We start from the raw sequence: 12,914 nt of genomic DNA, 5'->3' as shown, positions 1-12,914 counted from the left end.
ACGATGCCAAAGACAAATCTGCCTGATGGTTAAAGTTTGTGCTTTCAAATTAAAAACAGGAAATATGACATTTAGCATGGAAAACTAAATCTGTCTTTAATGACACCCTATTCCCTACATAGTGCATCATTTTTTTTAAACATTCAAAAAAAGTGCACTATATAGGGAATAGGGTGCCATTTGGGACAAGTCCTAAATACCTTGCTATGTGGTGAGAGATTGAACCACCGGCATCGGGACGGTGGCGTCGTCGGAGGTACGACTCCGTCTGTTCCCAATGTCTTCACTACTACGTTTAATTCCATGACAAAAATAAAGCATCCGTTGGTTTTCAGTAAGTTAACAGTTTAGTATCTAAAGTATTACATCATGCTAGTTCCGTGTTTTTTTCAGCTACACACTACTTATGTTTTCTCTGCATAATAAATTTACTATTGATTGTCTTGATCAGACCCACTACGTATTCAATCCCTGAATATTAAATCAGAGGAAAATCATTAAAAATCATAGTCCACACCACCAAAGCCATAAACAACAACAAAAAAGCCCAAATAAATAATAAGTATTTGATGATGTAATGCTTTTTTTTTAATGATGATGTCATAGACCTACAAGGTCTTCTCTGTGGAATCTTAACCATATCCGGTGAAATGTTTTGTGATTTTTCTTGAATAGAAATCTGATGGTTTCTATGAGAGATAGGATATCGGGATGGTAACTGGTTGACAAATTACACATTTACATTGTCTTGGGACAGCGGCCAATAACAACACACCCCTTTTGGAATAGGTAAAACCTCGACCAAGGATTGGATGTGAGGGGAGGGGGTGGAGCTCCGCGGTGACTGTGAGGAATTCTATAGGTCAGGAGTCAAGAAATACCTCATGATAACCTGGAAGTGAACCAGTGAGGAATTATATAGGTCAGGAGTCAATAATTACCTCATGGTAACCTGGAAGTGAACCAGTGAGGAATTGTATAGGTCAGGAGTCAAGAATTACCTCATGGTAACCTGGAAGTGAACCAGTGAGGAATTCTATAGGTCAGGAGTCAAGAATTACCTCATGGTAACCTGGAAGTGAACCAGTGAGGAATTCTATAGGTCAGGGGTCAAGAAATACCTCATGATAACCTGGAAGTGAACCAGTGAGGAATTCTATAGGTCAGGGGTCAATAATTACCTCATGATAACCTGGAAGTGAACCAGTGAGGAATTCAATAGGTCAGGAGTCAAGAATTACCTCATGGTAACCTGGAAGTGAACCAGTGAGGAATTCTATAGGCCAGGAGTCAAGAAATACCTCATGGTAACCTGGAAGTGAACCAGTGAAGGGCAGCGAAGTGGGATCCTATAACGCAGCATGCTTTTATCACAGCAAAACAGAAGTAAACAAAACATGAAGTGTGAATTAATCACAGAGGAAATACACATCATGCTATGACATCAAAACCGATAGCAAATCGAATGTTATAACCCTCTCTTCCCTCCCTGAATATTCAACTTTCATAATTTTTTTCGTAATTCGTCAGTTTTGTTACTTTCACTGTGTTAAAAATCGCATAAACGTCATAATCTTAACCCATTTCTATAGAAGATAAATCCACTATGCTATCTAGAGCAAGAACAACCATGTCCAAATACATGTTCTGTCTTTTTTTAAACACCGAGGAAATAAAGACCCATCCAAAAAGTGTCCCATGAATACATTGAGATTGAGAAGAAAATAAAAGCAAACCAACTTATTATTCATAAATAATTAACATGTTTTCCTCAAATCAATCATGATCAATAACGTTTCTTATAATACAAGACTAGTAGTCACATAATGCAAGTCAAGCTTCTGTGTTGATTTGTAAATATCATAAACAACAACACACATCCTCACACTGAGACAAGTAGTAGGTAATGTAACAGACCATCCATGAAGAGAAAAGAGGAAAGCTGGGTAAAAGGAGGAAGAGGAGGAGAAGAAAGATTCAACCCCATTGGCCCACAAACCCAGGAAGTAAGTGAGTCTAGCCCAGCCCAGTTCAGAGTCCAGTCCAAGCCCTTGTCGGTCTCCGGGACTGGGAGTCACCCCAGTCCCGGACTCAGTGACAGCCCTTCATACCCGACACGTAGGGTGAATCCTGCTGACGACACAGGGTCATCATCCCCTCCTGGTGTTCCTCAGGGCAGTCCACAAAGTCTGGCACAGGAAGCCCCGACAGGATCATCACCGACTTGTTCCAGATCATGAAGGTGGGCGCCACGGGGAGCAGGAAGCTGACCTCGAAGGTGTGCAGGTGTTGGGAGTTCATGGCGTCGTAGAAGGACAGGGAGTTGTTGTCGTAGTCCAGAAGGACTCCCAGACGTCTGAGCTGGTGGCTGGCCTCCACCAGCATCTCCTTGCCATTGTGACGCACCATGAAGTTGTTGTTACAGCGGGACAACACCCAGGAGGACGAGTTCTTTCCACTCCACTCGTTCTTAGGGGCTGACTTGTAAGCCACGCCCACAGCGTACCTGTCAGAGGGGATTACAGAGCGTCAGCTACGGACAACAACAAAAAACAATCGCATTTTATCAATGTCAATTTGAATGCACAGAGGCACCATGATGAGATCGTGAGGCCCATTGTGAGGCCCATTTTAGTTTTTTAGTATCTGTGACCAACAGTCATATTCCCAGTCATGTGAAATCTATAGATTAGGGCCTCATGAATATATTTACATGGACTGATTTCCTTATATGAACTGTAACTCAGTAAAATATATGCTGTGTTTCTATATTTTATTCAGTTTACATATTTTTTTATCGATAAAGCTTATTCCACCACTATGTGGGATCGATGGGATGAAAATGAAGTGTTTCTGCATGAAGCCGTGTGGCAACGAACCGTGTACATACAGTATTATCAATATCCCAACTCACCAGGTGGAGGCGCCCAGCAACACCTCCCAGTAGTGACAGCCGCTGTCGATGAAGACGGATCCCGCGGCTCCGTACGACCCCGTGCTGCTGAAACGTTCTGGAGTGTGGCTCTTCTTCAGGGAGCTCTCATCTTTCTCCATGGTCAGGCAGTCGTTGGACAGACGCAGCTTCTTGTGGGCCGTCTTCGGGTCAAGCTTAAAAGGCTGACCTGGGAGAGAGGTGGAGGAGAAGACAGGGGGGGGACGTTTAGCTTCACAGAGGTTCTCTAGGTCTAGCAGACAGTAGCATTCGACATCAGCAGCAGAAGAAAGACATGCGGGACAAGTGTCTCAGATGAACATCAGAAATAAGATATTGTGAATAATACTGTGGGTTTTATGACAGGGAACATCATATTAACATCTTATAACAACATGCCCATGGAACATTTTCATTTGAGAAAGTGAGAAAATGGAAAGAAAGAGAGAATTGGGGATGAAATGGGGTATGAATTGACAAAAGGAGCATCTTTCTCTGCCTATGTGTAGGATACTTGGAGGTTGTCCTTGGTCCTGAACGACCTGACATTTAACTCTGGACACCTCCAATCTCCCTTTCCTCCATCCCTGCTTCTCCTCCTCGTCTTCCACGGCTTTTAATGAGCAACAATGAAGCTCCCTCCATCCGCTCCCCTCCTCCTCTCTCTCTCCTCCCTGCCGGCCCCAGTAATCTCCCTTCCGACTGAGTGTTACTGCACACGGATATGAGACGGTTTGGCTGTGTGCTTCTGAAAGCCAATTACATGAATAGCATGCTTTGATCTGCTTATCTCGGCGAACGCAGCCATTTTCAAACACACACACGGGCTCTGTCACAGGTTTCCTGGGGACTGCTCCTGAGACCAGTCTGGCTGGCTGAGGAGAGGAGAGGAGAGGAGAGGAGAGGAGAGGAGAGGAAAGGAGGGGAGGAGAGGAGAGGAGAGGGGAGGAGAGGGAGGAGAGGAGTGGAGCGGAGAGGAGAGGAGAGGAGAGGAGAGGAGAGGGGAGGAGAGGAGAGGTGGGGGAGGAGAGGAGAGGAGAGGAGAGGAGGGGGAGGAGAGGAGAGGAGAGGAGGGGGAGGAGAGGAGAGGAGAGGAGGGGGAGGAGAGGAGAGGAGTGGAGAGGAGAGGAGAGGAGAGGAGGGGGGAGGAGAGGAGAGGAGTGGAGCGGAGTGGAGAGGAGAGGAGTGGAGTGGAGAGGAGAGGAGAGGAGGGGGGAGGAGAGGAGAGGAGAGGAGAGGAGAGGAGTGGAGCGGAGTGGAGAGGAGAGGAGAGGAGAGGAGGGGGGAGGAGAGGAGAGGAGATTAGGGGGAGGAGAGGAGAGGAGAGGAGAGGAGGGGGGAGGAGAGGAGAGGAGAGGAGTGGAGCGGAGAGGAGAGGAGAGGAGAGGAGAGGAGAGGAGAGGGGAGGAGAGGAGAGGAGAGGGGAGGAGAGGAGAGGAGAGGAGAGGAGAGGAGAGGAGAGGAGAGGAGAGGAGAGGAGAGGGGAGGAGAGGAGAGGAGTGGAGCGGAGTGGAGAGGAGAGGAGAGGAGAGGAGGGGGGAGGAGAGGAGAGGAGTGGAGCGGAGTGGAGAGGAGAGGAGAGGAGGACAGAAGCTGTTGCACGTGAGGTACGAAAAACGCACACACAGGCGTGTTACACACTGACGCACACCGACGTGGAAAACAACAAACCAGAAACAGTCATCACAAACACACGCACGCCATCCCTCTCATTACCAGTGTGTTCCAACACTTACAGAGCTGTCAATCAAAGGGCTGTGACAGACAAAAGCCAAAGGTGTAACTTAATGTCATCACTACCTCTTTACAGGGTTCCATCCTGTTTCCACGGAGACAAGGTGTGCAACACAAAATGCCAATGCACTATATAATATATAGAATAGGGTGTCATTTGGGACACAGTGAGAGATGTCAGAGAGGACAGAGGTGTCATTTGGGACACAGGGAGAGATGTCAGAGAGGACAGAGGTGTCATTTGGGACAGAGAGAGAGATGTCAGAGAGGACAGAGGTGTCATTTGGGACACAGAGAGAGAGATGTCAGAGAGGATAGAGGTGTCAGAGAGGACAGAGGTGTCAGAGAGGACAGAGGTGTCAGAGAGGACAGAGGTGTCAGAGAGGACAGAGGTGTCATTTGGGACACAGAGAGAGATGTCAGAGAGGACAGAGGTGTCAGAGAGGACAGAGGTGTCAGAGAGGACAGAGGTGTCATTTGGGACACAGAGAGAGATGTCAGAGAGGACAGAGGTGTCATTTGGGACACAGAGAGATGACAGAGAGGTCAGAGGTGTCAGAGAGGACAGAGGTGTCAGAGAGGACAGAGGTGTCATTTGGGACACAGAGAGAGATGTCAGAGAGGACCGAGGTGTCAGAGAGGACAGAGGTGTCAGAGAGGACAGAGGTGTCATTTGGAAAACAGAGAGAGATGTCAGAGAGGACAGAGGTGTCAGAGAGGACAGAGGTGTCAGAGAGGACAGAGGTGTCAGTCCATAGTTGAAGGGCTTCCCTCCGCGGGATAAATAATACAACGGTTTGAGGGAACAGACATGGGATTTTTTCACAACTAGGATTAGACATCTCATCTTTCGTACAATATTTTATAAAAGACAGACCTGTAATTCACGGATGCTCACCGGTCTATAAGTGTCTGTGTATTGTTGAGGCACTGAGGAGATGGAAATGAAAGCCGGAGCAATGTGTTTCTGTGTAACCGTTCTGGTTGTGTATCTAAAGCGCTGTAGCTTTCAGAGGAAGGGAAATGATTGAAAAAACGCATTTCAAAAGCACAAACACACACACTTTATGAGTGCAGTGTTTGGGATTTATGCGCTGGAGTAAACCTGTCAGAGGCAAGGAGAGGGAGTCTGGCTGACACTATCACGCTCCCTGCAACAGGAGAGAGAGCGAGAGAGAGAGAGAGAGAGAGAGAGAGAGAGACCTGGACTAGATGACAGCTCTACCCTCAGGACACGCAGACAGAGAGGTGGACAGATGGCATGGAGGAGAAGGAGGAGATATGGAGGGCAGTGAGATGATGTGCCATGGTTGCAGGCTGAGGGTCAGAGAGACAAGCAGAAAGCACAAGGACACTGCCCCAGAGAACAAGGCCTACCAGACCAGGGCAAGCCCTCTGCAACCCATCCCTCAACCCCCACCAACATCCTCCTTCTGCATCCCTCCTCCTCCCTACATATCCTTCCTCCTCCTCCATATATATCCCTACTCCTCCTCCTCCTTCATATATATCCCTCCTCCTCCTCATCCTCCCTATTATCCATCCTCCTCCTCCCTATATATCCCTCCTCCTCCTCCTCCCTATATATCCCTCCTCCTCCTCCTTATATATCCCTCCTCCTCCTCACTATATATCCCTCCTCCTCCTCCCTATATATCCCTCCCTATAAATCCCTCCTCCTCCTCCATATATATCCCTCCTCTTCCTCCCTATATATACCTCCTCCTCCTCCCTATATATCCCTCCTCCTCCTCATCCTCCCTATATATCCCTCCTCCTCCTCCCTATAAATCCCTCCTCCTCCTCCTCCATATATCCCTCCTCCTCCTCATCCTCCCTATTATCCCTCCTCCTCCTCCCTATGAATCCCTCCTCCTCCTCCCTATATATCCCTCCTCCTCCTCCTCCCTATATATCCATCCTCTTCCATATATATCTTTCCTCCTCCCTATATATCCCTCCTCCTCCTCCTCCCTATATATCCATCCTCTTCCATATATATCTTTCCTGCTCCCTATATATCCCTCCTCCTCCTCCTCCCTATATATCCCTCCTCCTCCTCCTCCTCCCTATATATCCCTCCTCCTCCATATATATCCCTCCTGCTCCTCCCTATATATCCCTCCTCCTCCATATATATCCGTCCCCACTCCCTATATATCCCTCCTCCTCCTCCCTATGTCTCCCCTCCTCCTCCTCTTCCTCCCTATGTCTCCCCCATCTCCTCCTCCTCCTCCTCCTCCCTATATATCCCTCCTCTTCCTCCTATATATCCCTCCTCCTCCTCCCTGTCTCCTCCTCCTCCTCCCTATATATCCCTCCTCCTCCCTATATATCCCTCCTGCTCCTCCCTATGTCCCCCTCCTCCTCCTCCCTATATATCCCTCCTCCTCCTCCCTATGTCTCCCCCTCCTCCTCCTCACTATATATCCCTCCTCCTCCTTCATCCTCCCTATGTCTCCCCCTCCTCCTCCTCCTCCTCCCTATATATCCCTCCTGCTCCTCCCTATATATCCCTCCTCCTCCTCCTCATCCCTATATATCCCTCCTTCTCCTCCTCCCTATATATCCCTCCTCCTCCATATATATATCCCTCCTTCTCCTCCTCCCTATATATCCCTCCTCCTCCATATATATATCCCTCTTCCTCCTCCCTATATATCCCTCCTCCTTCCGAAAAATCCCTCCTCCTCCTCCCTATATATATCTCTCTTCGTCCTCCTCCTCCCTATATATCCCTCCTCCTCCTCTTCCTCCCTATATATCCCTCTTCCCCCTCTTCCTCCCTATATGTCCCTCCTCCTCCTCCCTATATATCCCTCCTCCTCCTCCCTATATGTCCCTCCTCCTCCTCCTCCCCATATAGCCCTCCTCCTCCTCCCTATATATCCTTCCTCCTCCCTATATATCCCTCCTCCTCTTCCCTATATATCCCTCCTCCTCCTCCCTATATATATTTCCTCCTCCTCCTCCCTATATATCCCACCTCCTCCTTCATCCTCCCTATAAATCCCTCCTCCTCCTCCCTACATATCCCTCCTCCTCTTCCCTATATATCCCTCCTCCTCCTCCCTAAATATCCCTCCTCCTCTTCCCTATATATCCCTCCTCCTTCTCCTCCCTATATATCCCTCCTCCTCCTCCCTAAATATCCCTCCTCCTCCTCCCTATATATCCCTCCTCCTCCTCCTCCCTATATATCCCTCCTCCTCCTCCCTATATATATTTCCTCCTCCTCCTCCCCATATATCCCTCCGCCTCCTCCTCCCTATATATCCCTCCTACTCCTCCTCCTCCCTATATACATTTCCTCCTTCTCCTCCCTATATATCCCTCCTCCTCCTCCCTATATATCCCTCCTCCTCCTCCCTATATATCCCTCCTCCTCCTCCCTATATATCCCTCCTCCTCCTCCTTATATATCCCGCCTCCTCTTCCCTATATATCCCTCCTCCTCCTCCCTAAATATCCCTCCTCCTCTTCCCTATATATCCCTCCTCCTTCTCCTCCCTATATATCCCTCCGCCTCCTCCTCCCTATATATCCCTCCTACTCCTCCTCCTCCCTATATACATTTCCTCCTTCTCCTCCCTATATATCCCTCCTCCTCCTCCCTATTATCCCTCCTCCTCCTCCCTATATATCCCTCCTCCTCGCTATATATCCCTCCTCCTCCTCCTCCCTATATATCCCTCCTCCTCCCTATTATCCCTCCTCCTCCTCACCTTATATCCCTCTTCCTCCTCCTCCCTATATATCCCTCTTCCTCCTCCTCCTCTTCCCTATATATCCCTCCTCCTCCTCACTATATATCCCTCCTCCTCGCTATATATCCCTCCTCCTCCTCACCTTATATCCCTCTTCCTCCTCATCCCTATATATCCATCTTCCTCCTCCTCTTCCCTATATATCCATCTTCCTCCTCCTCCTCTTCCCTATATACCCATCTTCCTCCTCCTCTTCCCTATATATCCATCTTCCTCCTCCTCTTCCCTATATATCCATCTTCCCCCTCCGCCTCCTCTTCCCTATATATCCATCTTCCTCCTCCATCCTCTTCCCTATATATCCCTCTTCCTCCCTGTATATCCATCTTCCTCCTCCTCCTCTTCCCTATATATCCATCTTCCTCCTCCTCCTCCCCTTCCCTATATATCCATCTTCCTCCTCCATCCTCTTCCCTACATATCCATCTTCCTCCTCCATCCTCCTCATCCCTATATATCCATCTTCCTCCTCATCCTCCTCATCCCTATATATCCATCTTCCTCCTCCATCCTCTTCCCTATATATCCATCTTCCTCCTCCTCCTCCTCATCCCTATATATCCATCTTCCTCCTCCTCCTCCTCATCCCTATATATCCATCTTCCTCCTCCATCCTCCCTACACCAGTGTTATTCATTGATGAACACTTTTTCTACTGAGAATGATGATGAATGTCCGAGCCTGTCAATGTCACAGCCTTAATAAGTACATCAAGTGATTCTATTTATGTCTTGTTGTCTTAAATGATTACCTAGTAATAGTGTAGATAACAGCCCGGCCTCTGTACAGTATACCCATCCAGAGTACAGTGCTCGTGCTCCAATTTGTTTCACAGTGGTATTTCTAGTGGAAGGAGTTTGGGAACTAACATTACATGTCACTGTTATTTGTGAAACGTGTTTCAGCAACCCTGAAATGTGACAAGCTAAAGCTAAAATCTCTAAGCTGCTTCTTGCCCAGCCGTCTGAAAAATATGACAACAACCCCCAAAAAAATCCCCCCATCTTACTGCTGAGGCCTCAGGCTTTGACTAAAACTTATCCTGTGGTACTTAAAGGCTTCTCAATGGCTGCTCGCTGTGTGCTTGAGGAGGGGGACCAACCAAACACCATGAATGTTTCTTGATTGTTGTGACCCATTTTCTCTCTACCTTTACATGCTAGTGAAGAGCTTCTTCTGTGTATACTAATTACAGAGAGAGAGAGAGAGAGAAAAACAGACAGAGAGAGAGAGACAGCGAGAGAAAGAGTGAGAGAGAGAATAGCATCTATCTGTTGGGTTATTATGCTAGTTGACTGATTCTGATAATGAATAGAAATGCCAGGTGCCAATCCAGTATAGTATACAGGGCTTAATCTGCATTAAATCTGAGAGCTAAAGTGGGACAGGCTGCTACACTAATCTATTCATCTCTCTCTCTCTATATATATATATATATATAGAAATAAAGGAGGGGAGAGGAGAAGAGGAGGAGGGGAGTTGAGAGTAGAGGAGAAGAGAGGACGGGAAGGGAGGAGGGGAGGCGAGAGTAGAGGAGAGGAGAAGAGGAGGAGGGGAGGTGAGAGTAGAGGAGAGGAGAAGAGAGGAGGGGAAGGGAGGAGGGGAGGCGAGAGTAGAGGAGAGGCGAAGGGAGGAGGCGAAGGGAGGAGGGGAGGGGAGGAGGGGACAGGAGGGGACAAGAGAAGAGGAGGAGAGGAGGCGAGAGAAGAGGAGAGGAGGGGAGAAGAGAGGAGGCGAGGAGGGGAGAGGAGGGGAGGAGAGACAGAGGACTGCATGCCAAGGCTTGGCTGATGCTGTGGGCGCAAGCCAGCAGGCACCATAACGAGAGATACAGCGAGACAGTGTGTGTGTCTGTGTGTGTGTGTGAGACAGCTTAGCCTAGCTGCTGGGCCCAGTGATAAACCTTTGGCAGCCTACGGATCCACCGACAGGGATTAGAGGGATGAGAGAGGGACGGAGGGATGAGAGAGGGACGGAGGGATGAGAGAGGGACGGAAGGATGAGAGAGGGATGAGAGAGGGACGGAGGGATGAGAGAGGGAGGACATGCTAACTCACTGCTAGCTACAGATACCCTGTGTTTCACCTCTAAACCTCCCCCCGGGTGACTCCATAGCCTCTCTGATGCAATAATCCATGTGAATGCTGTCAGCACCTATCCGGCTGTAACAGGGGCATTTGTAAGTAATTGAAGCCCTGGGCGAGAGAGAGGCAGACAGGCAGGGCTGTAGAGGTGTGATGTTGTACTTGAGAAGGGAGAGATCTTAGCATTAGCCAACCTGTCGTGTGACCAGGATGGAGAGAGAGAGAGAGAGAGAGAGAGAGAGAGAGAGAGAGAGAGAGAGAGAGAGAGAGAGAGAGAGAGAGAGAGAGAGAGAGAGAGAGAGGGAGGGATAGGGAAAGAGGGAGGGATAGGGAAAGAGGGACGGAGGGAAAGAGGGAGGGAGAGAGAGGGAAAGAGGGAGGGAGGGAGAGAGGGAGGGAGGGAGGGAGGGAGGGAGGGAGGGAGGGAGGGAGGGAGGGAGGGAGGGAGGGAGAGAGAGAGAGAGAGCGAGAGAGGGAGGGAGGGAGGGAGAGAGAGAGAAAGAAAGAGGGAGGGAGAGAGAGAGAGAGCGAGAGAGGGAGGGAGAGAGAGAGAGAGAGAGAGAGAGAGAGAGAGAGAGAGAGAGAGAGGGAGGGAGGGAGGGAGGGAGAGGGAAAGAGTGAGGTAGGGAGAGAGAGGGAAGAGGGAGAGAGGGGGAGGGAGGGAGAGAGAGAGAGAGAGAGAGAGAGAGAGAGAGAGAGAGAGAGAGAGAGCGAGAGAGGGAGGGAGAGAGAGAGAGAGAGAGAGAGAGAGAGAGAGAGAGAGGGAGGGAGGGAGGGAGGGAGGGGGTAGGGAGGGAGGGAGAGAGAGGAGAGAGAGGGAAAGAGGGAGGGAGGGAAAGAGGGAGGGAGGGAGGGAGAGAGAGGAGAGAGAGGGAAAGAGGGAGCGAGGGAAAGAGGGAGGGAGAGAGAGGGAAAGCCTTTTCTCTCATCTATCTAGCCAGTGGCTGTTCTCTAATGTCTGGAAGAACTGGTCTAATTTGATGCCAGGGACCAGTGGGTCTACCCATAGAGGAGAGCCCAGGCTGAGGTAAGCAGCTGTGAAGACAGGGTCTGGAAGGCCCACGGTATGGTGGGGCAACAGGGCCGGGAGCCTGGCAGTATGGTGGGGCAACAGGGCCGGGAGCCTGGGGGTATGGTGGGGCAACAGGGCCGGGAGCCTGGGAGCCTGGCGGTATGGTGGGGCAACAGGGCCGGGAGCCTGGCGGTATGGTGGGGCAACAGGGCCGGGAGCCTGGCGGTATGGTGGGGCAACAGGGCCGGGAGCCTGGGGGTATGGTGGGGCAACAGGGCCGGGAGCCTGGGGGTATGGTGGGGCAACAGGGCCGGGAGCCTGGGGGTATGGTGGGGCAACAGGGCCGGGAGCCTGGGGGTATGGTGGGGCAACAGGGCCGGGAGCCTGGCGGTATGGTGGGGCAACAGGGCCGGGAGCCTGGCGGTATGGTGGGGCAATATGGCCGGGAGCCTGGCGGTATGGTGGGGCAACAGGGCCGGGAGCCTGGGGGTATGGTGGGGCAACAGGGCCGGGAGCCTGGGGGTATGGTGGGGCAACAGGGCCGGGAGCCTGGGGGTATGGTGGGGCAACAGGGCCGGGAGCCTGGGGGTATGGTGGGGCAACAGGGCCGGGAGCCTGGCGGTATGGTGGGGCAACAGGGCCGGGAGCCTGGCGGTATGGTGGGGCAATATGGCCGGGAGCCTGGCGGTATGGTGGGGCAACAGGGCCGGGAGCCTGGCGGTATGGTGGGGCAACAGGGCCGGGAGCCTGGGATATGGTGGGGCATCAGGGCCGGGAGCCTGGGGGTATGGTGGGGCATCAGGGCCGGGAGCCTGGGGGTATGGTGGGGCATCAGGGCCGGGAGCCTGGGGGTATGGTGGGGCAACAGGGCTGGGAGCCTGGCGGTATGGTGGGGCAACAGGGCTGGGAGCCTGGCGGTATGGTGGGGCAACAGGGCCGGGAGCCTGGCGGTATGGTGGGGCAACAGGGCCGGGAGCCTGGCGGTATGGTGGGGCAACAGACTTACTGTTGGTTTTGAGGTGGGCTGAAGGGACAGAGGACTGGGGGACTTACTGCTGGTTTTGAGGCAGACTGAAGGGACCAGAGGACTGGGGGACTTACTGTTGGTTTTGAGGCGGGCTGGTTCACTGTTGCGGCTGCCTGCCTGGTTGATGGCCTTGACAAAGAAGACATAACGTGTTCCACTCTGCAGGCCGTGCACCGTGTAGTGGTTCTGCTTGATGTTGGGGACAATCATCCAACTGTCCACACTGTTATACAGACCTGGAGAGAGATACAGGCTGTTATAGAGACCTACTGTTATACAGACCTAGAGATACAGACTGTTATAGAGACCTAGAGATACAGACTGTTATACAGACCTAGAGATACAGACTGTTATACAG

General features: G+C 50.9%; 1 protein-coding gene across 2 annotated transcripts in view; it reads right to left on the bottom strand.

Annotated features, from left to right (window-relative positions):
- Positions 1-570: 570 nt before the first annotated feature.
- Positions 571-12,914, bottom strand: part of LOC139390916 (midline 2) — a 208,970-nt gene continuing 196,626 nt past the window's right edge. For both annotated transcript variants that reach the window (XM_071138296.1, XM_071138295.1), the window contains 3 exons: positions 12,631-12,792; positions 2,915-3,122; positions 571-2,506 (listed from right to left, as the gene is read on the bottom strand). In XM_071138296.1, coding sequence (XP_070994397.1) covers positions 2,092-2,506; positions 2,915-3,122; positions 12,631-12,792 — 785 coding nt within the window. In that variant the 3' untranslated portion in view covers positions 571-2,091. The remainder of the gene's footprint in view (positions 2,507-2,914; positions 3,123-12,630; positions 12,793-12,914) is intronic.

Source organism: Oncorhynchus clarkii, chromosome 31 (assembly GCF_045791955.1).
Source record: "Oncorhynchus clarkii lewisi isolate Uvic-CL-2024 chromosome 31, UVic_Ocla_1.0, whole genome shotgun sequence".
NCBI lineage: Eukaryota > Metazoa > Chordata > Actinopteri > Salmoniformes > Salmonidae > Oncorhynchus > Oncorhynchus clarkii.
This window is presented reverse-complemented; position numbering and strand designations above follow the sequence as displayed.